The sequence below is a fragment of the Myotis brandtii genome, unplaced genomic scaffold (assembly GCF_000412655.1).
Source record: "Myotis brandtii unplaced genomic scaffold, ASM41265v1 scaffold194, whole genome shotgun sequence".
NCBI classification, from domain to species: domain Eukaryota; kingdom Metazoa; phylum Chordata; class Mammalia; order Chiroptera; family Vespertilionidae; genus Myotis; species Myotis brandtii.
In genome coordinates, this window is record NW_005357232.1 from 491,199 (window position 1) to 517,121 (window position 25,923).

Below are 25,923 nucleotides of genomic sequence, written 5' to 3' on the forward strand. Positions count from 1 at the left end.
AAAATATATTTTTATTGATTTCAAAGAGGAAGGGAGAGGGAGAGACAGATAGAAACATCAGTGATGAGAATCATTGATCAGCTGCCTCCTGCATGCCCCCTACTAGGGATTGAGCCCGGGTACCTGCCCTTGACCGAAATTGAACCTGGGACCCTTCCGTCTGCAGGCCAATGCTCTATCCATTGAGCCAAATCGGCTAGGGTGTTTTACCCATTTTTTAATTGGATTGTTGGTCTTCCTTTTGTTAAGTTGTATGAGTTCTTTATATATTTTGGAAATTAACCCCTTGTCAGATGTATCATTGGCAAATATGTTCTCCTGTATAGTGGGATCCCTTTTCATTTTGTTGATGGTTTCTTTTGCTGTGCTTTTTAATTGGATGTAGTCCCATTTTGTTTTCCTTTGTTTCTAGGAGATACATTGGCAAACATATCGCTACTAGAGATGTCTGAGATTTTGCTGCTTATGGTTATTTCTAGGATTTTTATGGTTTCATGACTTACATTTAAGTCTTTTATCCATTTTGAATTTATTCTTGTGTATGATGTAAGTTGATGGTCTAGTTTCATTTTTTTGCATGTAGCTGTCTAATTTTCTCAGCACCATTTATTGAAGAAACTGTCTAGTCCAGTGTATGCTCTTGCCTCCTTTGTCAAATATTGAGAGCAGTGGCATAAGTGGATTTCTGAGGTCTCTTTTCTGTTCCATTGATCTATATATGCTGTTCTTGTGCCAGTACCAGGCCATTTTGATTACAGTGGCTTTGTAATATAATTTGATATCTGGTATTGTCATCCCTCCTATTTTGTCTTCTTTCTCAAGAAGAAGCTGCGGCTATTCAGGGTCTTTTTTTTTGTTCCATTAAATTTTTGGAGTGTTTGTTCTAGACCTGTGAAATATGCCATAGATATTTTAATAGGGATTGTGTTGAATCTATAGATTGTTTTGGGCAGTATGGACATTTTAATGATGTTAATTCTACCAATGCATGAACACAGTATATTCTTCCATTTGTTTGTATTTTCTATTTCTTTTTTCAGTGTCCTGTAGTTTTCTGAGTACACGTCTTTTACCTCCTTGGTTAAGTTTATTCCAAGGTATATTATTTTTTTTGTTGCAGTTGTAAATGGGATTCTTTTTTTAGTTTCTCTTTCTGAGAGTTCATTATTGGTATATAAAAATGCCATCGATTTCTGGATGTTAATTTTGTGTCCTGCTACTTTGCCAAATTTATTTATTAGATATAGTAGTTTTTTTGGTGGAGTCTTTAGGGTTTTCTGTTTACAATATCATGTCTCTGCAAATGAAGACATTTTCACTTCCTTCTTTCCAATTTGGATGCCTTTTATTTTTTCTTCTTGTCTGATTGCTGTGGTTGACTTCCAGTGCTATGTTGAATGAATGATGAAAGCAGACATCCCTGCCTTGTTCCTGATCTTACGGGAAATGGTTTTAGTTTTTGCCCATTGAATATGATGTTGGCTGTAGGTTTGTCATATTTAGCCTTTATTATATATTTTAATAAGGTATGATCCCTCTATTCCCACTTTGCTGAGAGTTTTTATCAAAAACGGGTGTTGGATTTTGTCAAAGGTGGTTAACTTTTCAGAATCTTGTTGGAAATTCTGAAAAGTTATAAGTAATGGCACATAAATATTACTTGTACAATATCAGTTACCTCCGATATTGATTTTCTTTGGTTGTCTTTTCTTTCTTTTTTAAATATATTTTTATTGATTTCAGAGAGGAAGGGAAAGGGAGAGAGAGATAGAAACATCAATTATGAGAGAGAATCATTGATCAGCTGCCTCCTGCACTCCCCCTACTGGGGATCGAGCCCATACCCCGCCATATGCCCTTGACTGGAATTGAACCCAGGACCCTTCAGTTTGCAGGCTGATGCTCTATCCCCTCAGCCAAACCAGCTAGGGCTGGTTGTTTTTTCAGTTATAGTTGACATACAATATTAGTGTTAGGAGTACCACATAGTATGATTTTCAAATAATGGAAAATGAATGTTCACTGTACAGTATCAGTTACATAGGTCATTGATTATCTTTTTGAATTGTCATATTTTCTTCATTGGTTTGTTTTAATGGTCTTTAAGAGAGCTTTGTAAAGCCTTTCTCATGACTTTGGTTCCCTAGTCTTCCTTTTTCCCTAAGATCTTAAATACATCATTCATTCATAAAATTAATTTTTACTAAAGGCTTACTATATAAGATTGGGGATAGATAAAGCAGTGAGGTCACAGGAGAGAGCAAAAAAGGCAAAAATACCTGGCCTCATGCAGCTTACATTTCAGTTGGGACACATAGGCCATAAACAATATAAGTAAATTATGTGTTAGTTGGTACTAGAATAATGAGAAAAAATAAAGGGTCAGAGGTTTTGCAATTTTAAACAAATGATTAGGGAAGGTCTTATTGAGAAATTGCATCTGGACAGCGATCTGAAGGAGATGAGGGAGGGAGCTATATTGTCAGCCAGGGCAAGAGTATGCCAGCTAGTACTACGGCCCTGAGGTTGAAATGTGCAGCATCCACAGCAAAGTTGGTGTGATTACAAGAGAGAGAGAGAGAGAGAGAGAGAGAGAGAGAGAGAGAGAGAGAATATTTGGGAGTGCCTTACCTTCCATTCATTGTAAGGACTTTCCCTCTGCATGAAATGGGAAGTTGTTGAGGTTTTGAGCAGAATTCTAAGACCAGAGTTTTCAGAAACACATCCTTGAAAATTGCAGAGGAAACACTGTATAAATAAATTATATTAAATATTATTCTCTACTGGAGTGCATGTTTTTATAATCAGTCAAATATATTTTAAAATATGCTGCCAATAAGTACTTACATAAGGAAAAATGTGTTGGGAAACTTCAGAGAAGTATTTTTTATTTTAAATGAGCCAGTCAATATGGGAAGATAGGTTTATTTTTGAGAGTTAACTTATATAGCTTTTTAAAATGGGGGATGATCTGTTGTGACATGATCTTTAAAAAAGTTAATTGTGGTGTCATAATTAGAATTATATCACTCCTGGTAATGTAGTGGTATAGGAGATGAACTGAAACATCTGGGTCTTATCTCTTAACCTGTAGAGTACATGTTTACTTGAGCAATAATAATTTAGTTTTATGAGTATGGGATAAGAAAGAAAAAGTTCTGCGTCTTTTCTATGAAGCAGTTGCTCTTTCAAAGTTAAGTAACCATGTAACTGCAAATAATTTATGGTAAGTGCATTTTTTTAAGTTCCATCAAGTGTTGGTAGTAATTTTTTAGGTTCCAAATTATGAAATTTTTCTTCGGTGAAAGGGTAGTGTTTAATTTAGAGTTCAACTTGGAATGTCTTTGCCAGTGATTGGGCCTTGAGTGCATTTTCCCTTTCTTTTTCTTTTGACTCCCCTCGTCTCTCCACTTTCCCTGTGTTGAAGGAGTCAGCTCTTTTTTCCTCCTGTTTATCTTATTTTTAATCTCCTGTATAGTGTATAGTTGAGATCATCTTTGTTGACTACATTAGACTAGATTAGTTTGGAAGAATTACTAAAATAGTTGTTTTTGAGCAATGAACTTTTCTGCCAAAATTGCTATATTGGACAATTGATATTTCTTAACCTGGTTCTTTAGAGCTTTTTGCAATCTATATTTTCTTTGAACCGTATAGCCCTCTGTCCTGACCAGAATGTTTTATTTACTGTCCCCCAAATAATACTCAATAATCTTTACGTACAGTGCATATATAAGGTTTAAGTATGTCCCAGGCTTTTTCCATGTCTCCCTTTCTGGTTGTGCCATTTTACTTTCTTCAAATTCCCTTTGTCCTCTTCTCCACCTATACAAATTCTACCCATATTTCAGAATCAAATTTATATTCAGCCTTTTCAATAAAGCCTACTCTGTGTACTTGAGCCTGTTTTTTTCTTCCTTTGAATTTTTACAGAAGTAATCAATCATTGGCAGTTGACCATAAACTTTTTTTTTTTTTTTACATATGTGTCCTCTTTTCCCCCGCCCTTGACATTTCCCCGGCTTCCCCTACCTTTACTGGTATTAGTCAAGGCTCTCCCCATGGATGTGTGTATGTCTATACACACATATAAAAAGAGACTTATTATGAGAATTGGCTCATGTGATAATGGAGGCTGACAGTCACAAGATCAACAGGGTGAGTCAACAAGATGGAGACTCAGGCCCTAGCAGGTTTGGCTTAGTGGATAGAGTGTCAGCCTGCGGACTGAAGAGTCCCAGGTTTGATTCCAGTCAAGGGCACATGCCCAGGTTGCAGGCTCGATCCCTAGTAGGGGGCGTGCAGGAGGCAGCCAGTCAATGATTCTCTCTCATCATTGATGTTTCTATCTCTCCCTTCCTCTCTGAAAGCAATAAAAAATATATTTGAAAAAGGGGGGGGGGGCGGGGACACAAGATAGAGACAGGAGAGCGAAGCTGAAGGTATAGTTCAGTCTAGAGGCTGGCAGGCTAGGGACCTAAGAAGAGCTGTTTCAGTTTGAGTCTGAAGGCAGGAAAAAGCCAATATCCAGTCCAAAGACAGTCAGGCCAAAGAGATTCTCTTTTAATATTTACTTTCTTTTGCTCTTTATTCATGTGTCTTATCTTGCCAGCTAGGAGATAACTTGAGGGCAGGGGCAGCTGTAAATCATATTTGCTTGTTTACCATCCATGAGTCTTTGCATCCTGACTTAATGTGTAGTAGGTACATCTACACACTTTATAAAACCATTAACATTTTAGAGCTGGGAAGAGCCTTGAGGTTATTTTGCTTAGGAGTTGGGGAATCAAGAACAGCTTTAAAATAGGGAGATTAATAATATACCACTTTTCCTGATTGTTACAAGAATAAAATTAGATCATGTAATGTGTGTGAAAAGTTTGATTCATTAAATAAAACTTGTTTTTTGTGTGTTTTTGTTGTTGTTTTGCTTAGATCGTGAATCAAAATAGTTTGTAGTGTGTGTGTGTGTGTGTTAATCCTCACCCAAGGATATTTCTCCCATTGATTTTTTTAGAGAGAGTGGACGGGAGAAGGAGAGGGAGAGAGAGAAAAACTCCAATGTAAGAGAGACACATTGATTGGTTGCCTCGCCCATCTCGCCCATGTACTCCTGGCCCCTGTCCAGGGCCAGGGATGAAGCCTGCAACTGAAGTACGTGCCCTTGACCGGAATTAAACATGAGACCCTTCAGATTATGGGCAGACGCTCTATCCACTGAGCCAAAACAGCCAGGGCAAAATAGTTTTTAAAAAGTCCTTCAGTTTGGTAAATTAAACAATATTTCCTGGGTGAGGAATTGGCTTTTTTAAAACTTTTTCTTTGTTTTATTTTCTTTCTCTCTTCATTTAAAAATGTACGTGATACATCAGTTACTCATACTCACCAAGTATGTCCAAAGTGAGAATAGGTTTAATTTGCGATCATGTCATTGTTTCCTCAAAACATTATCTGACATGTTGAATTTACTGATTCCTATAGGATATTCCAATTATAAGGCATCATAACCAAGTGACAGCTTTAGGTTTGGACCTGACTGTATTGAAGCTGCAGTTTGAGGCTATAGAAATTGAAGTTATAATATCTAAACCCTAGAGTACTTTAATTTTAATTTAAATACTCTTCTTTAGAAGTCTACAGTTGTGGGAACCTGGTATTGATTGTTTTCAAGTGTTTTTATTTAACTTATTTTTTCTTTCTAGATTTTCTTGTAGTCACATCTTAAAGCCTCCAAGATGGTACTAGCAGACCTTGGAAGAAAAATAACATCAGCATTACGCTCATTGAGCAATGCCACCATTATCAATGAAGAGGTATGTGAAATATATTTTATTGCACATCATCTCTACCATTGGGGAGATGGATTATTAATAATCTCTATGTTTATATTTATCTTGATGTTGATTTAATATGTGTAGGTAAAAACCTAAAATGGGTATAATAGTGTTATTTTTTATTGAGTCAACTATCTTCCTATTAAAATTTCAACTTTCTTTGAAGAATTACAACAGAACAAAAACCTTAACTTATATGTAAAATGACATTTAATATTCTGAAAATGTCTGAGATTTGGAAATATACTTTTCAAAAATATATATTTTTTAATTTATTTTAGAGAGGAAGGGAGAGGGAGAGAGCGGTGGAAACATCAATGATGAGAGAGAATCACTGATCGGCTGCCTCCTGCATGCCCCCTACTGGGGATTGAACCTACAACCCACATATATTCCCAGAAATAGAATTGCTGGATCATAAAGCATGTGCCCTGACTGGGAATCGAACCGTGACCTTCTGGTTCATAGGTCAGTGCTCAACCGCTGAGCAGCACTGGCCGGGCTGAAAAATAGACTTTTGCTTTGTCTCTTGACATAGGCCTAAAATTTCAGTATTCTGCTTCTTTCTTCCTGGCTAGGCATGTGTGTACCCGACCTTTTCTCCTCAACTTTTATTTAGCATTTTTATATAAGGCTAATATTTTCATCTTGGCTACTTTGATTTATTTTCTCTGAAGTCCTAATGCATTTTTGTGGGGATTAACCCCCCCCCCCAACCTTTTGAGGTATGGGATGACCCTCCAACCAACTAGCCACCTAGCCAGGGCAATTTTTTGGAGATTTTGAAAGCTGACTCCTTATATGGTATCTGAAATACTCTCTGCCTAGCTTTATTGTGTGAAGATTTTTCTTTTTCCCATTTTTTTCCACACAATGTATGTTAATGGCTTGTCGGTTGAAAAAAGATGATTATAATCCACAGGAATACTTTATATTTTGTGGTACCAGTGGAAAAGTACTGACTTTGGTTTTGAAAGACCTTATTTAGTATCCTACTTAGTAGCTGTGTGATAGAAATTTGGGCAAGTCAACTTCAGCTTCCTTAATGTGTAAAATGAGAAAATAGTATTTACCTATGGTTGTAAGAATCAAATTAAATAATAGATAAAAAGTATTTTCTAACTTGGAGGTTTGAAAAAATTTCTAATTTAGAATTTGATATCAACATAATAAGCTAATGGTATTAAATAATTTTAGGACTATCTTTGAGCTGAGCTAGTCCAACCTCTCATTTAATAACAACAGAAAGTCAGTTTCACATGTTTATTTATTGGAAGAACCAGGATTAAAATCTTTTCTCTAATTCCTCATCCAGGACTTTTTTGTTTTAATTGAATTTACTGGGGTGACATTGGTTAATAAAATTATATAGGTTTCAAATATACAGTTCTACAGTACATCAGCTGTATATTGCATTGTGTCGTCATCACCTTAAGTCAAGTCTTCCATTACCATTTATTGCCCTTTTACCCTCATCTACCTCTCCCCAATCCCTTTTTCCACTGGTAATTACTGTTGTCTATGTCTATGAGGTGTGTTTTTTTTCTTTGCTTGATCCCTTCACCTGTTCCCCCAAGCCCTCAACCCCCTTCCCCTCTGACAGCTGTCAGTCTGTTCTCTGTGTCTATGAGTCTGTTTCTATTTTGTTTGTTAGTTTTGTTATTTAGATTCCACATATAAGTAAAATCATATGGTACTTGTCTTTCTCTGGCCGGCTTATTTCACTTAGCATAATGCTCTCCAAGTCCATCCATGATATCACAAAAGGTAAGATTTCCTGCTTTTTTAATGTATGGCCTAGTAGAATTCTATTCTGTAGATGTGCCACAGCTTTTTTATCCACTCATCTATTAATGGGCACTTGGACTACTTCCAAATCTTGGCTATTGTAAATAGCCAAGAATCAGTTTTTCAGGTTTCTTCAGATATATTCCCGGAAGTGGAATTGCTGGGTCATAAGGCAGTTTCATTTTTAAATTTGTTTTTATTGTTGACACTATTACAGATGTCCTCCATTTTCCCCCCCTTTGCCACCTCCACCCAGCCCCTGGCCCCCCCCTCCTCTGACCTTTAGCACACTGTTGTCTATGTCCATGGACTATGCATACATATTCTTTGGCTAATCTCTTCACATTCTTTTATCCAGACCTCCCCAATCCCCTCCCCTCTGACATTTGTCAGTCTGTTCCATGTATCCATGCCTCTGGTTGTATTTTGTTTGTCGGTTTATGTTGTTCATTAGAGTCCACATATTAATGAGATCATATGGTATTTATCTTTCTCTGACTGGCATATTTGACTTAGCATAATAATCTGCAGATCTATCCATGCTGTCACAAAGGGTAAAAGGTCCTTTTTTACAGCTGCATAGTATTCCATCGTGTAAATATACCACAGCTTTTTAATCCACTCATCTACTGATGGTCACTTGAGCTGTTTTCAGATCTTAGCTATTGTAAATAACGCTGCTATGAACATAGGGGTGCATATATTCTTTCTTTTTTTAAGAAAAACAAGACTCATTTTTTAAAAAAATATAATTTATTGATTTCAGAGAGGAAGGGGGAGGGAGAGAGATAGAAACATCAGTGATGAGAGAAAATCATTGATCGGCTGCCTCCTACACACCCCCCACGCCCCAGGGATTGAGCCCACAACCTGGGCATGTGCCCTTGACCGGAATCGAACCCAGGACCCTTCAGTGTGCAGGCCAATGCTCACTCTATCCACTGAGCCAAACCAGCCAGGGCTGCATATAATTTTTTGAGACTTGATTTATGTACTAACATGTGGTCTGTCCTAGAAAATGTACTTGAAAAGAATATATCCTGCTGCTTTGGGGTGAAATGCCCTGAATTTATAATTAAATCCATCTGATCTACTGTGTTATTTAAGGCCACTATTTTTTATTTATTTTCTGTCTGGAAGACAGAAATGTCAATAGGGTATTAAAATCCCCTACTATGACTGTTGCTGTCAATCTCCCCCTTTATGTCCATTGAGATTTGCTGTACATATTTAGGTGCTCCAATGTTGGGCACACAAATGTTTACAAGGGTTATATCCCTGCCCTCATGGAGTTTACCTTCTAGTGTGTAAACACTTATTTACATGAGCAGCAAAAGCCTCATCTTTTCTTTTAGTGTGTGTGTTAATCCTCACCTGAGGACATTTTTTTCATTGATTTTTTTAGGAGGGCGAGAGAAGGGTAGGGAGGGAGGAAGGAAAAGAGAGAGAAAAAAACATCAATGTGAGAGAGACATATCTATTGGTTGCCTCCCGTACGTGCTCTTGACTGGGCATTAAAACCTGGACCCTTCAGTGTGCGGGCCAGCACTCTAACCATTGAGCAACACCGTCAGTTCTTAAGACTTTTTAGTTTGTGATCTTTTAATCGCGATGCCTTGCCACTCAACTAATATGTGATGATAGTAAGCTGTTAGTGGAGGATCATTTTCTTTTGTTACATTTTCCTCCATGGTAGTCCAGTTAAGTAGATATTGTGAATATAAAGTCTTGTGTATCAGCTAATGGGAGGTGTTCAGTGACATAGAAAACTTACTGGCAACACTATTGTGTAGTAACTTTCTTTGGCTTATATGTTGTCTTTATTATTACTTTAATATCAGAGTAAAATTTTAATTAATACTTAATTGAATAAAACTAAATAGAATGTATTTTTTGACAAAATGACTAGACATTTTATAAGATGATATCTCTAAGGCTAACAAAACTTTTTGTTTCCCCAATAGTGTAATATTGTTTTTATTTAGCTATGGTAATATATGATGACTTATCAACCATTGTTTTTATATGATTGAAATGGAAATAATACACTGAGCATTTTCAATTTGTATTTATTTGCAGGTATTAAATGCTATGCTAAAAGAAGTATGCACAGCATTATTGGAAGCAGATGTTAATATTAAACTAGTGAAGCAACTGAGAGAAAATGTAAAGTAAGTTCAATTAATTAGGTAATAAAACAGGCAAAACTAAATTTAGTTTTCTGGGATGAAGAGCTAACTAGAAAAGTTCTGTATCATGAAAAGTTTCTGCTGAACAGCACTGGAAAAGAATAGAACTCATATGTTAGAAGATTACGTGTATAGTATGTTTTCATAATGATTGTTCAAAGAATAAATTACATGTGGCTTTCATTTAATTATGGATTTCTTTCCATTTTACTACTGTCTTTGGATGGATTCAATAATATACTGTATAGTATTTTAATATAAAAACCTTTTAACAATTCAGATTCTTTGTAGAAAATTGGTGCCATTTTATCCTCTTCAGGCTTAAGATAGCATTAATCAGTCTCCTTCATTATTGGAGAACTAGAGGCCTGGTGCATGAAATTTGTGCACAGGGCCGGGGGTGGGAAGTCCCTCAGCCCGGCCTGCACCCTCTCGAAATCTGGGACCCCTTGGGGAATGTCCGACTGTCAGTCGGACATCCCTCTCACAATCCAGGACCACCTCGGGGAATGTCCGACTGCCAGTCGGACATCCCTCTCACAATCCAGGACCACTGCTCACCTGCCTGCCCGCCTGATTGCCCCTAACCATTCTGCCTGCCTGCCTGCCTGATTGCCCCTAACTGCTCGCCTGCCTGCCAGATTGCCCCTAACCACTCTGCCTGCCTGCCTCATTGCCCCTAACCGCTTGCCTTCCTGATCACCCCTAACCATTCTGCCTGCCTGCCTGGTCGCCCCTAATTGCCTCTGCCTCGGCCCCTGATGCCGAGGCTTCATCCAGGAGGACATCCAGAATGACGTCCAGAAGGTCGTTCGGCTGTCCGATCTAATTAGCATATTACACTTTTATTATTATAGATTGTCTTTTATTTCCCTTTTGGTTCCTTTGTCTAAATTTGAATGAAGTAGAAATGTATCTAGTCTCAGTTATCGTGTTCACAGGGAGGGTCACTGGCTGGAGTAGGGCACATAGAATAATGTAAGGAACTCAGTTAACTGCTTGCATCCTAGCCCTTGTTATGCACAGGTCATCCTCTTTTTCATGTTACCAGTCTGAGTAAGAAATGTAGTACTACTAGCATTTAAGTATGTAGAACTAGAGAAGTAGTCTTATTTTCTGCTAGGTTTAAATATATCTGAAGTATATATGCTGCAAGAAGAATAAATAAAATTAATACTCTGCAGTGATATGAAGACAAACTAATATTTAAATTTTTTTAAAAAGCCTTCCAAAACTAACCAATGTCTTACATCTAATATTTCATGGTACATTCTGGTACATTCTTTATAGTGTAGGCTTTTGAATCTGTAGTAACTATATGCGTGTTAATTTGAAGGTTATTAATATGAATAATTAAATATTTTTACATTCTTTGGGAGAGGAACTTCTTTTTTTAGTGTCTTAACTGGCTCTTCTTCCTCCTACCCCCAAATACCATCATCATGAAGGTCTGCTATTGATCTTGAAGAGATGGCATCTGGTCTTAACAAAAGAAAAATGATTCAGCATGCTGTATTTAAAGAACTTGTGAAGGTAAAAAGTATATCAAGCTTCTGCTATGATTCTCTATAGACTCAAAGGGTAAAAATACCTTAGCACTACAAACAGGAATACTATTTTAGAATACTTTTTTATATTTTTATAGACTGTTAATCTACATTAGAAGTATTGAGGATTATTAACTTTTCTAAAGTGGCCTAATTTTATTATAGACTTTTCTAAATACAAAATTCTGATTACAGATATGAAGTCCAGTACTATTCCTGCAAAAAAATGCCAAAGTCATGTTTTGCCTATTTGCAGGTCCTACTTTTGTACAGAAAATCACTCTGGGCAAGTGTTCTTTTCTACACTCTTCATTGTGTACAGTATTCTCTTTGAAAAGGCCAAATATCTCAACTCTTGCCTAGATATGAGCAATTTTGGTTTAACAAAGTTTTATTTTGCATGAGTAAATATAACCTTACCCTGCCTCACCTTAGAACTGATATTGTTGCTGCTGTCATGAAAATTACGGTGAAATCTTTAGAGTTTTAATAAATGTGTATGCAATCTAATGGTGGGGAGAGGGGAAGGAGAAGGAACTAAAGCCTCTTCTTTTTTTTCTTTCTTTTTCTTTTTAAAGAGCAACAGATGTCTGCTAGTGGTCTCCTGGTATTTTTCTCTATGTTGTGTGATTTGTTTTATTTACTCCTTTGGTTCCTGCAGAGCTGATTAGTACTTGGAGCAAGTCTAGTTATCTCAGATGGCTATGTCATTTCAGTTTAGTTCTGTAGACTAATTAATAAAAAAGGAAATTCAGAGGAAAGGAATCAGAGATTTATCCAGTCATACTTTTCAGTTGCAGTTGAGAAAAGTAAGACAACTAGTTGGTGGCAGACCTAGGTCTGATCTCCAAATTCTTTGTGCAGTGCTGCTCACATTATTTCCGGATTGCTTTTCATCTAACACCTGAGATGAGCACAGGATGAGTGAAAATTGTTAATTTTAGGGGTTGGCTTCTATAGGCGATTTCGGAGCATCAAGTGCTTTGTTAAAAAGCATTTATTGAGTATCTGCCTTATTCTAGGCAGTATGCTAAATGCCGCTGATAACAGAAATGAGCAAGACTGGTGCTTATATTCAGAAGCTTATGGTCCAGAGCAGTGGTGTTCAAAGTAAGGTCAAACTGTTTTCACAGTAACATGAAGACATTATTTACCTTTTTTGTCTCTTTTACTGTGTTGGTATTTGCACTGATGGTGCAAAAGCACTTGTGAGTAAAACTCCCCAGCCCAAATCAAAGCACTGGTACCAAACTATACTGGTAGACATTGTACTCTTTACTACCACACACTTGCAATAAATAAATAAATTGCCAGTTTCACTTAAGAATGTCCTTGATTGCCCTGACCGGTTTGGCTCAGTGGATAGAGCGTCGGCCTGCGGACTCAAGGGTCCCAGGTTCGATTCCGGTCAAGGGCATGTACCTTGGTTGCGGGCATATCCCCAGTAAGGGGTGTGCAGGAGGCAGCTGATTGATGTTTCTCTCTCATCGATGTTTCTAACTCTCTATCCCTCTTCCCTCCTCTCTGTAAAAAATCAATAAAATATATTTTTAAAAAAAATGTCCTTGATGGAGCAATAGAAATTATTAGTTGTACTAAATCTTGATCCTTGAGTATACACACGTCTTTATAAGATTTTGTGTGATGAAATGGGAAATATGGAGAAAGCCCTTTTGCTGCATATTGAAATTTGATGGTTGACTTGAGGAAAGCACATGTGTGATTGTTTGATTGTAAGCCACTTTTTTTCTACATCACCATTTTTTAAGATTATTTTTATTTTTTTAAATATATTTTATTGATTTTTTTACAGAGAGGAAGGGAGAGGGATAGGGAGTTAGAAACATCAATGAGAGAGAAACATCGATCAGCTGCCTCCTGCACACCCCCTACTGGGGATGTGCCCACAACCACGGTACATGCCCTTGATCGGAATCGAACCTGGGACCCTTCAGTCCGCAGGCCGACGCTCTATCCACTGAGCCAAACCGGTTAGGGCTACATCACCATTTTTATGTGAATGTACAACAAATAGGTAGTCTAGTTATTCAGACTTGGGTATTTGGCAAATATTTTCTCCAAAGTAAATAAAGTAAGCCTGGCACTTTAAGGTAAATAACTAACAATATTGTGGCCAGCGATAAAATTCAAGTTTTCAAGTGAAAACTAAAAACTTGTATCTCTACCTTAAGTTTGACAGTGTTCCAATATTTACTTTTCTGATGAGATCAGTATTGATATTAATAAATAAAATTATTTGATGTTGTATAGTGAATGTGAATCCCAATATTTTCAAAATGACTAATGTACGATATTAGAAAATCATGTAACATGTAAGATCCATGCAAAGTGCAAGATACAATAACAGATTTTAATGTAAGAGAGCAGCGATTTTCAACTGCAGTGGCACACTGGTGTGCTGCAAGAATTTATTAAAGAAATGACAAAAGCCAGCACAACAACAGCTATCCGGTGTGAATGAATCAAAATTATACCTATTTTTTTTGTCAGATCAGCAAAAAGTACAGTATATATTTTGGTATGCAACAGAATTTTAGTAATTAGTTTATGTGTGTCATGAGATGAAAAAGGTTGAAAGTCGCTGTAGAGTATGAAAGTTAAGAGAGTTTCATATTCTACATTGCACTAACCTTTACAAACTATGATTATAAAGGAGTCCTGAGACTAAAAATTTCCATACTATTATTGTAGAGTGCAGCTGGAAGAATAGATTTATAAAATAATAATTCAGTAAAATGCATATGTTCCAAATAGTAGGTTCATAGAGAGCTCATTCGGCCATGAGATATAGAGAATGGAGGTAAATGTAAGATAGCATCAGTTTTCTAAAAGGAGTGGATTTATATTTAAGATAGATTTTGCCTATTTCATAAGTTCGCTTAATAAGGCTAGGCAAATGTGTATTCTTTTCCTCCTTTCTCTACAACGTGGCTTTCCTCCAAACTCAAGTATAATATGGATTATGTGACTTTTATGGTATCCTTTAGCATGAGTTCGGCAAACTTACTCTTAAGGACTAAATAGTTTAGGCTTCGTGGGCCATATGGTTTCTGTAGCAACTACTCAGCTCTGTTGTTGTAGCACAAAAGCAGTAAGTGAATGGGTGTGGTAATGTTTCATTAAACTTTTTATACACATACAGTAGTTTGCCAATTTCTGATCTAGGACATTAATTACTATTATGTTTTTATTATTATACTAGAGGCCTGGTGCACAAAATTCGTGCACTTGGGGATGGGGTTCCTCAGCCCAGATTGCGAGAGGGCGCAGGCCAGGCCACGGGACCCCACCAGTGCACTATCGGGGCTGGAGAGGGACGCGAGAGGTTGGCCAGCCTGGGAGGGACCGAGGGAGGGCTCTAGGGCGTCTCTGGCCCCTCTCACTCAGTCCTGATTGGCCGGACCCCAGCAGCAAGCTAACCTACCAGTTGGAGCATCTGCCCCCTGGTGGTCAGTGCACGTCATAGCGAGCAGTTGAGCGGCCTTAGCATATTACACTTTGATTGGTTGAACAGACGACCAGACACTTAGCATATTAGGCTTTTTTAAAAAATATATATTTTATTGATTTTTTACAGAGAGGAATGGAGAGGGATAGAGAGTTAGAAACATTGATGAGAGAGAAACATCGATCAGCTGCCTCCTGCACACTCCCCACTGGGGATGTGCCTACAGCCAAGGTACATGCCCTTGACTGGAATTGAACCTGGGACCCTTCAGTCCGCAGGCCGATGCTCCATCCACTGAGCCAAACCGGTTAGGCTCATATTAGGCTTTTATTATATAGGACGGAGATCCATGTTTTAAGCTCCAAACAACTGACTTGCAAATGAATTTTTTTTTTCAATGAACTTTAAAAATACCTCATGCTTGTTAGTTTGGGGACTATTCATGTATGAACCTTAATTTTCCACATTATTTTTTACTAACCCTCTAAATATAATTAATTTATAGAACATTAGATCTTTGGTGTTGGAAAATTTGACATTTGACTGTCTTGGAACGTCTTTCACATGTAATTTATAATTTTGCTCATATATCAACGTTTGTCAAATTGAATGTAAAGATAGATGCTGTCTCAATATTGTAGCCATTTGCCACCTGTGGTTATTGAGCACTTTTATAATATGGCTAGTCCAAATTGAGATGTACTGTAAGTATGAAACACTTGCCAAATTTGAAGACCTACCATAGAAAAAGGGAATATAAAATATCTTAGTTTTTCAGTATAGACCACATGTTGAAATGTTAATATTTTGGGTGTATTGGGTTAAATAAAATATTAAAATTAATATTGTTTTTGCTTTTTTAAATGTCACTATTAGAAATTTAAAAATTCATATGTGGCCTATATATATATATTTTCATATTTCTGCAGTGCTGGTGTGGATTGCTCCTTTGGCTCAAACTCAGTCTCACATTCTACTTTGTCCTAAGAAATGTTTTGAGATCCTTACTCTGAATTGATTTGGCAGTATAGGCTTGCTTATGACTTCACAATGCATTATTTTAAGTTCTTAAATTTCACTATGTGTGTACAAAGGGAAATAGAGTTGTATTAGAATGGTAGAATAATGGTTTCCTTTTATACAAATGTCCTTAAATTATTTTTACAATTTAAAAGTTTTGGGGAGAGATGCTTTGAATGTAAGCATATGTTAACCTGATTTTATTTTTGGAATGTAGCTTGTAGACCCTGGAGTTAAAGCATGGACACCTACTAAAGGAAAACAGAATGTGATAATGTTTGTTGGATTGCAAGGGAGTGGTAAAACTACCACATGTTCAAAGGTAAATTATAATTAATTTTAAAATAAAGTTATAGAAAAGATAGGTTTATAAAAATCAAATTTTATGTTAAATCAGGCTTTATAGTATTGTTGCTTTTCAGATTTGTGTTACTTGATGTATCTATTATATATTTGTAATAGCTTTTTGTAGGATAAGAAAAAGTAAACCCATAGTTTCTCTTGTGATTGCTTTTTTAATATATATATATATTTATGTCTAATTCTTCTTTGCTTTCCTTTGCTTTGCCTAAAACCACCAGTTACTCTCTCATGATTCTGTGGGTTGGTAATTTGGGCTGGATTCAGCTAATCAGTTTTTCTACTACCTCAGTTGGCTTGCTCATGCTTCTATAGTCAGAAGCTAGGTCTGCTAGGGGCTGTTTTGTCCCAGATGTCTTCACTCACATGTTTCAAATAACAGGTATGAATGGGCCACATGTCTTGAGTGTGTGGAAAGATAGACTAGTATCCAAAATCATCAAAAGAGAACAAGCCCAAATATTTCAGTGGTTTTCTTTCTTTTTTTTTCTTTTCTCTGTGTGTGTGTGTGTTTGTGTGTGTGTGTGTGTGTGTGTGTGTGTGTGTAAATAGGAGCATTTTATTCAATGCCAAAAAGTTCTAAAGCTCTAACCATCACCAGTTTCCTAAACTCCCTCTTTCTTCTTTTTCATTTAATTCATTGGGGTGACATTCTATATAATAAAACCTTAATATGCAAATTGACCAAACGGTGAAGTGACCGGAGGAATGACAGATCACTATGATGTGCACTGACCAGCAGGTGGCAGACACTCAGTGCAGGAGCTGCCCCCTGTTGGTCAGTGTGCTGCCACAGGGGGAGCGCCACTCAGCCAGAAGCCAAACTCACAGCTGGCGAGCACAGCAGTGGTGGCTGGAGCCTCTCCCAACTCTGTGGCAGTGCTAAGGAGCAGCAAGCAGGCTGATGGTGAGGAGCTAGGGGTCCAAGACTGTGAGGGCACAGGCCAGGCTGAGGGACCCCCTCAGTGCATGAATTTCATGTACTGGGCCTCTACTTTCTATATATGTTATTTCTTTTACCAATAAGACTTCCTGTCCTTTAAGGAGGTGAGTATATGATTTTTTAGAGGAAAAAAAGGAAAGTTTACCTTATCTCCTATGGCTCAAGACTCTCCTATTCACAGTGTCACATCAGCATAATATAGATCTTTATTTTAAACTAGAGGCCTGGTACACGGATTCATGCACAGTGGGGTCCCTTGGCCTGGCCTGTGCCCTCCCACAATCTGGGACCCCTCAGGAGATGTCGGATAGCCAGTTTCGGCCTGATCCCCGTAGGTCCGATCCGGACAAGAGTGTCTGTCCCCTGGTGGTCAGTGTGTGTCATAGCGACCAGTCGTTCGATTGCTTATATATATATATAGATATTCTTATGCTAATTTTTAATTTATTATACCACACTTTCCTCCAGAATTGGGTGCCTCAACTTTGTTACCACCTTTAGTTTCACAAGCTTCAACTATGTTAAAGCCTAGAAAAAAAACAAAAGATTATTTCTTAGAAGATTATGTTACTATTTTTACTTTATGGACACTAATAGTAATTAAAAATTTTTACTACAGTCATTGGTTGCTTGATCATCTTATATCCTTTGAATGTGACTATATGGTAGAATTTAAACTCTTTAGGAAAGTTACTGTATTCAAAAATTTAATAATATTACTCAGGAGAATATGGGTAGTTTTACTTAATTCCTTAAGTAAATAACAAGGATAAACAGTAAAAATTCTGTATATAATAATGTATTTTTATTGATATTACATATTTTTTAATCTTCCTTTCCCAGTTAGCTTATTATTACCAGAGGAAAGGTTGGAAGACCTGTTTGATATGTGCAGACACATTCAGAGCAGGTAATGTGTTGAAATTTAAAATTTTGTTTCCTGTAATTTTTATTTTTAAGTTTGAGAATTCATTAACTCTTTATCTCGTAGGGGCTTTTGACCAACTAAAACAGAATGCTACCAAAGCAAGAATTCCATTCTATGGAAGGTGGGTTTTTGTTTTTTATTTTGATACTCAAGTGCCCCATCTTGTCTCTTTATTTTATGTTATCTAGTCACATTTTAATATATACTAATATATACTTATAAGTTTAAATTCTTTCAGGAACAAAGTGGGAATATAATTAATAAGTTGGTAACTTTTATTACTATAACATAACTCTTCTGGTTCAACCTGATAGATTAGAGTAGAAATTGTTTAGTTTTTAATTCTGCTTTGCATGCTTATCATCCTGCCTTTGCATACTTTCTGAACTCCTTCTGCTTCTCTCTATTCCTATTGTTTCTTTTAAGATCTGTCTAAAGCACTCCTCGTTTAAACACACAATGGTGAATTCCATACTGTCTGTTGCTTTATTTTAGTACATCATTTTAAAAAGTTTGATGATTTGCCTGGTTAGGTAGCTCAGTTGAACTATATCTGCAAAGTTAAATTTATATATAGTATTTGGTGGAGGAGGTGGTAGATACAGAACTGTTATGTTATTTGTTCTATCTTTTTAAACAAACACATTATTTTAATTAAAAGTTTTAAATTAAAGAAGTGAAATCACTAATAGTTTCACTTCCCACTTAACAGTTTTTAGCATGTCCATCTATGCTTGATTTCAATATCTTTACAAATCAAACAAACACACAGATATAGATAGATGGATGGGTGGATGGATGGATAGATGGATAGATAGATAGATCATTTTAAATTAAAATAGACTCTTACAGTGCTTTGTACCTCGATTGCTGTGGTAGTGGTTATATGAGTTATGTAAATTTGTCAAATTAATCAAAATGAACATTTAAAATAGTGCATTTTATTGTATGTAAATATGCCACTATAGAGTTGATTAAAAATGGGATCTTCGGACAAGATAGTGATTATTACTGGGAGGGAGGGAGGTGCTAGTTATGTTGTTTCTTGATCTTGGTGTGTTTGCTTTGCGAAAATTCATTGAGTTGATCATTTGTGTGACTTTTCTATGTAATACTTCATTAAAACAAATTCTAAGAAAATGGGATCTTAATAATTCTGTAACAGACAATATACTGTTTAAGATAATTCTTTTTTATGACATCATTGTATTCTTTTGTATGTATGTATGTATATTATTAAGCACTTTCCTTATGAACATATCTGATCATATATCTGGTAGTAACTAATCTGTATTTTCTTTATCAACATTTTCTCGCCTATTCTAACCAGCTAATTTCCCTGGATAAATTTTAGAATTCTTTATTAAATTTCAAAATGAAAAATCACCCCAAGATTTTTATTGGAACTACATTGAAATCAGTTAATTTAGGGGAGAACTGACATCTTTACTATATTTGTATAGTTCCATTTAGGAATCTGCTATATCTTTTTTGTTAAAAAAGATTTTTATATCCATAACTAGTAATTTTCTTCATTTAAATCTCACACATACTCTTTTTTTTTTTAATATATTTTATTGATTTTTTACAGAGGGGAAGGGAGGGGGATAGAGAGTTAGAAACATCGATGAGAGAGAAACATCAATCAGCTGCCTCCTGCACTCCCCCTACTGGGGATGTGCCCTCAACCAAGGTACATGCCCTTGACCGGAATCGAACCTGGGACCCTTCAGTCTGCAGGCTGATGCTCTATCCACTGAGCCAAACCGGTTAGGGTTCACACATACTCTTATTAAGTGTATTTCCTACCTAATTTGTGTTGTTATTTTAGGGAAAAACATTTTTTTTAGATTATGTCTTTTCATTTGACAGTATTGATCTGTATAAAAAGTTGCCACTAATCAAGAGAATACAAATTAAAATTTGATCTCATTTTTTTATTTTCAAAGTGAAACATTTTTGAAGATTGTAAAAATGTAGTGCAATAGGAATGAAATTAAATGTTGTGGAGGACACTTTTGTTTTAAAAATCAAAAGTCTAAACGGTCAGACCAATTTATTTAAGGTCAACCTATAGAGGTGGATCATAACAATTTCAAAGAAGCAACATTAATGTGTTTCTCATTGACTATATTTTTAATACCAAGAAATTAGAAAAACTTTAAATGACCAACAATAAGACATTTATTAATAAACGATGACATAGCTATCTGATAGAATGCTTATAGCCTAAAAGTCATACTTTACAGGAACATTTAATGGTTTTTGTAATGCTTACAAAAGGGTATTAAATGGAAAAGCATGTGTGAAATACTAGGTAACATAAATTCAATTACTGTATTTTTAAAAGTTGAAGGAAACACAATTTATTCAAGAAAGACATACAGCAGAATCATACAGGATTTTGTAATTGGGAAATTGGATACCGCTTTATGCTGATCATATATCAAATTGCTATATATAATACTTATTAGATTTTATTCTTCTAAATTGAAATTGAGATCATTATGACCTTTCTATAATAGATTAAAGGAAGTTTTGGTGTTGTGGTTGTTAAATCATTGTACATGTTAAATAGCTATACAGAAATGGATCCTGTTATCATTGCCTCTGAAGGAGTGGAGAAATTCAAAAATGAAAATTTTGAAATTATTATTGTTGATACAAGTGGCCGTCATAAACAAGAAGACTCTTTGTTTGAAGAAATGCTTCAAGTTGCTAATGCTATAGTAAGTAGCTTCAGTTTAATATTATGAAGTCTTTGGTTAAGTTCATTGTAAACCCTGATTGAGTTTATGATCTGTATAAATTATTTTTTGCCTATAAGACAGGTTCCAAGTACTTTATTTTTGTTTTGGGTACCTCTATCTGTATGAAAATAATTTTTATCTTCTCTATTAAGTATGAAATTTTCATGAGCAAGTATCAGAAAAATAATTTCCTATCTCATTCATCTTATATAAGTGTGTATGAGAAGACAAACAAAAAAATTCAGGAATGAACCTTTAATAACTGTTGCATTTTCTTTCTGTAAATACTTACATTAAGTTAGAAACATTTACTTTAGAATGTTCAAAGTGAAGCACTTAAAAATATTAATCATCACTTAGTTTCTCTTAAGAATTTTGATGGAAGTAATTTGGAAAGAAGAAGCAGTTTATAGGTAACCTGTAGCACATATTATAAACCCATGTTTTGCCACTGGGTGGAGGCTATAATTCTTTGCTTACTGGTACATTATAATAAGTTTCTTTTTAGCTATGCAAATATTTTGACCTAGTTAAGCACAGCGAAGAGAAATAGCCTCACCTATATTTTATTCAATTTGGTTTCCATGTACACTCTTCTACTTTTTCTTTTTCTCTGATTTACCTTTGCTCTTCTTTGCCTACAGTGTTATTCTTCCAGATCTTTGTATAACTTTTTTCTGTTTATTCAGGGCTTGGCCCAAATGTTACCTCTAGAGAGGCCTTCCCTGATTACCCTACCTAAAGAAGTTTCCCTCACCTCAAAACTGATATTTTCTATCCCATTTTACTTGTTGTATACCTATTTAATTATCAGTCTCCTCTGACTAGAATGTAAGTTGCACTAGGACAAGGATTTTCTTATTCATCTCTTTGTCTTAGGACCTAATAGTGCCTAATATATAGTACTCCCTCAATAAATATTTATTGATTGGATGAATAATTACTTATAATAAATATTTTATATAGCTTCTAATGATGAAATTGCTAAAGATCAGGAAAAATATGTATCTTTTCTATTTAAATTTTCTAGCAACCTGATAACATTGTTTATGTGATGGATGCCTCCATTGGGCAGGCCTGTGAAGCCCAGGCAAAGGCTTTTAAAGATAAAGTAGATGTAGCCTCAGTTATAGTGACAAAACTTGATGGCCACGCAAAAGGAGGTGGTGCGCTCAGTGCGTAAGTATCACTGATGCTCTTGTGCTATGTCTTAGGCTTATATGGTGTGTGTGCGTCTGTGTGTGTGTTTGTGTGTCTGTGTGTATGCGTGCATGAGCACGTGTGCGTATTTACAGATTTCTTATTGATTATTTAAAATATATTCCAATAGTGGACCTAATATGGTCTATGAAAGAAGTTTAAATAGAAACAAAATTTTGGAGTCCCTCTGATACATAGTTTTGTTTTAACTAGTTAAAAGAAATTTTAGCTATGTTCTTCTAATTAGCTTTGAAATATGCAAGAAATTTGTTTTCCTTTTATGTTTTCTTTTTGCAGAGTTGCTGCCACAAAAAGTCCGATTATTTTCATTGGTACAGGGGAACATATAGATGACTTTGAACCTTTTAAAACACAGCCTTTCATCAGCAAACTTCTTGGTATGTATGATGGTAGAATACACAGAATTCTCCAAGAAATAGCATGGATCTTTAGGACAGATTAGGGTTTTAATTCTGCCCACTCACTTACTAGTTCAGGAAAATCATATCCTTCTATGATTTATCTTCCTTACCTGTCAAATAGGGATGGTGGTTATTTGCTTCCTGTGGTTAGAGTGTTAACATGAGCTATTAGATGGCAAGTTTTTTGGAAAAGTTATAGAGCACAATACAAAAATACGTGGTTGTACTAATAGCAGTGAAAATGGCAATAACACTTTTATAATGTCTCCAGCTGTTATAGAGAGCGTGGAATTTGGAATTAAACCCTGGGTTGGCATCCCTGCTTTGTCACTTAACCTCTCTAGCTTCAGTTTTCTCACCTATAAAGTGAAATAGAAATAACAGACCTGCCTATCTCACAGGGTTATTATGTATGTGCATGTATTTTGTGTAATGTAAAGTAAGGTATGCTATTAGTTGTTAATTTTACTTTTTTACATATTATAGGTATGGGTGACATTGAAGGACTAATAGATAAAGTCAACGAGTTGAAGTTGGATGACAATGAAGCACTTATAGAGAAGTTGAAACATGGTATATAAGGAGCCAAAAGCATTTTATCTCAGAATATCTTCTATTGCTTGCTTTTTAATAAAACTAGTATTTATTTGTTTGAAATGATAAGTCTATTACTAAAGCCAGTGCCTGAAATGTTTATTTTTTAGATGATTTATATGCAAATCATTTTAAATTTCAGACATCTGAGCAATTTAATTTTAGTCATCCTAGTGGGTATAGTTTATCTGCCTTGTTTTCAAGTGTCTTGTGTATTTTTTTATTCCATTTTCTCTGATAGAATGTAAGCTTCTCTAGGATAGGATCTGTGTATCTGTATATTCTCTCTTGAATTCATTCTGTGATCTTGCACATAACTGCTCAGTGACTATTTATTAATTGGATATTTTGTAAGTGTGCTTCAAGATGAACCCATAATGAAAGAAAATAGTAGTTTTATGAAATGAAATGTACATTTTCTAATATATCTGACTCACATTGTATTTCAGGTCAATTTACGTTGCGAGACATGTATGAACAATTTCAAAATATTATGAAAATGGGCCCCTTCAGTCAAATCTTGGTTAGTTATCCTAAAAAGTTTTTTTCTAACTTGTTTTGTTTTTCATTGAAATTTCTAAGAACAGATGTACTTGCTTTAATTATTTTTAATATTTGGGTAAAAATATATACTTTAAAAACTTAGTATCAATGTTAAAGCCAATAATTAAATGTCAACATTCGGAATAATTCATCTCAAGCTATTATTGATTTTATGTTTAAATATGTCTGTTTTAGGGGATGATCCCTGGTTTTGGAACAGATTTTATGAGCAAAGGAAATGAACAGGAGTCAATGGCAAGGCTAAAGAAATTAATGACGATAATGGATAGTATGAATGATCAAGGTAAGTTGGTAGATTACTTGTTCTGCATATCAGCAAGTTGAGAGTTTCACTGTGGTCTTGTGGACAAGATGGAGAAAAATTGAGACTGCAAGGCTTTTCTTAGGTAGATTTGTATTTGTTTGAAAGCTCTTACTCAGAGGTTAATGATTAGTAGATAGACTTCATCATTGAGGAAAAGGTCTAGTTCCATGGAAACAACACTAGTTCTTCATGATGTTGGTAGAACTTAAAAGGGGAGCTCTGTAGTCAAATAAATTTGGTGGAAGGCCAGGTTTAAAAGAAACTAATAAGCGTATTTATAAGTCTCTTCAGATCTCTAGTATGCTAACGTGAAATGATATTTATGAGGGAGGGATAGTTTAAGCAATGTTTACAAACTTATTTTGCTCTGAAACTGATTGTTCATTTTTCAGTCTTCTTAGATGAAGTACATTGCTCTATCTCTCTAATCCTTTAATATCACTACCTTCTATATTTCAGGTCTTTTATCTGGTTCTCATTCCATTAGCATTTCTAGTCCCAAGACCCCTTTATCTTTTTACTAGTTTTTATGCACCCTTTCTGATTCAATCCAGCATGTATATCATACATACCCTTTTTTAAGGCTCTTTACCACTTGACCTCTGACCTCATTTACAAAGAAATACATGCTTTTTTTTGTCTCTACCTCTTTCCTAAGTTCTAGGCTTTCATAGGAATTTAAATAAGATTCTGTCTTTCTTATCTCTTATCTTCAACACTGCAAGAAGTTTTGCATATAGAATTAATAATTGCAGCCATATCTAGAGTACTTTACTCTGTCCTAGGCATTGTCCTTAGGCACTGTCCTGAGGACTTAACATATATTATTAACCCACTTAATTTTCACGACAAATCTTAAGGGACAATTCTGGAGTCAAAATCCATTGTTATCTAGCTTTTACAGATTAGGAAACTGAGATGCAGGGAGGTTGAATAATTTCCTCAAAATCACTAGCTGGAGTGGAGAAGGTGGGCTTCAAACTCAATCATTCTTGGCTCAAGAGTCTACACTCTGGATCACCTTCTCTTTAGGTGCTCACTAAATGATGGACATCTTTGTTTTTCATGTTTGAAAGTTTTCTGAGGCAAATCAGATCCAAAATGTAGTGCTTCTCCCTTGGTGAGTGACACTTCTATCTATCTCCTCAGTCACCCAAACTAGAAATGGGTCAACTTAGATTTATATCCTCGCTGATTTTTGGTTTAATGGTTGTATTGATTGTGAAGATAGAGGTATTAAAATGCCTAACTTTTCTCTTTTCAGTTATGTCAGTTTTGCTTTATATATTTTGAAGCTTTTTTGTTGGGTGTATACACATTTAGAGTTTTTATGTCTCCTTGGTGAATGACCGTTTTACTATTATGTATGTAATGTCCTCCTTTGTTCTGAATCTACTTTGATGTTAATGCAACCTCTTCAACTTTTTTTAAATATGTTTTTATTGATTTCAGAGAGAGAAAGGGAGATAGAAACATTGATGAGAGAGAACCATCAATTGGCTGCCCCCTACTGGGGATTGGGCCACAACCTGGGCTGTGCCTTGTCTAGGAATCGAACCAGCTGCCTCTGGGTGCATGGGACAAGGCTCAACCAACTGAGCCACACCGGCCAGGCTTCAGTTTTTTTTTAATTAGTTGTTTGCATTGTGTATCTTTTTTCATCCTTTTACTTTTTTAAAAAATATTTTTTTATTGATTTCAGAGAAGAAGGGAGATAGAGAGATAGAAACAACAAAGATGAGAGAGAATCATTGATCGGCTGCCTCCTGCATCCCCTCTACTGGGGATCGAGCCTGCAACCCAGGTATGTGCCCTGATGGGAAATCATACCATGACCTCCTGGTTCATAGATCAACCCTCAACCACTGAGCCATGCCGGCTGGGTCCATCTTTTTATTTTTAACTTACCTATATCAAATTTTTAAAAATATATCTTTATTGTTGGAAGTATTACAGATGTCCTCTTTTTTTCCCCATTGACTCTTTCTATCCCACTCCCCCCCACCTCCAC

At 35.7% G+C, this 25,923-nt stretch overlaps 1 protein-coding gene across 2 annotated transcripts in view; it reads left to right on the forward strand.

Moving 5' to 3' along the window:
• The window catches only part of SRP54 (signal recognition particle 54kDa), a 48,787-nt gene that overhangs the window by 14,619 nt on the left and 8,245 nt on the right, over positions 1-25,923 (forward strand). For both annotated transcript variants that reach the window (XM_005864964.2, XM_014538595.1), the window contains exons 2-13: positions 5,703-5,813; positions 9,702-9,793; positions 11,260-11,344; positions 16,065-16,169; positions 17,994-18,060; positions 18,142-18,199; positions 20,657-20,807; positions 21,859-22,007; positions 22,326-22,426; positions 22,937-23,023; positions 23,494-23,567; positions 23,783-23,891. In XM_005864964.2, coding sequence (XP_005865026.1) covers positions 5,736-5,813; positions 9,702-9,793; positions 11,260-11,344; positions 16,065-16,169; positions 17,994-18,060; positions 18,142-18,199; positions 20,657-20,807; positions 21,859-22,007; positions 22,326-22,426; positions 22,937-23,023; positions 23,494-23,567; positions 23,783-23,891 — 1,156 coding nt within the window. In that variant the 5' untranslated portion in view covers positions 5,703-5,735. The remainder of the gene's footprint in view (positions 1-5,702; positions 5,814-9,701; positions 9,794-11,259; positions 11,345-16,064; positions 16,170-17,993; positions 18,061-18,141; positions 18,200-20,656; positions 20,808-21,858; positions 22,008-22,325; positions 22,427-22,936; positions 23,024-23,493; positions 23,568-23,782; positions 23,892-25,923) is intronic.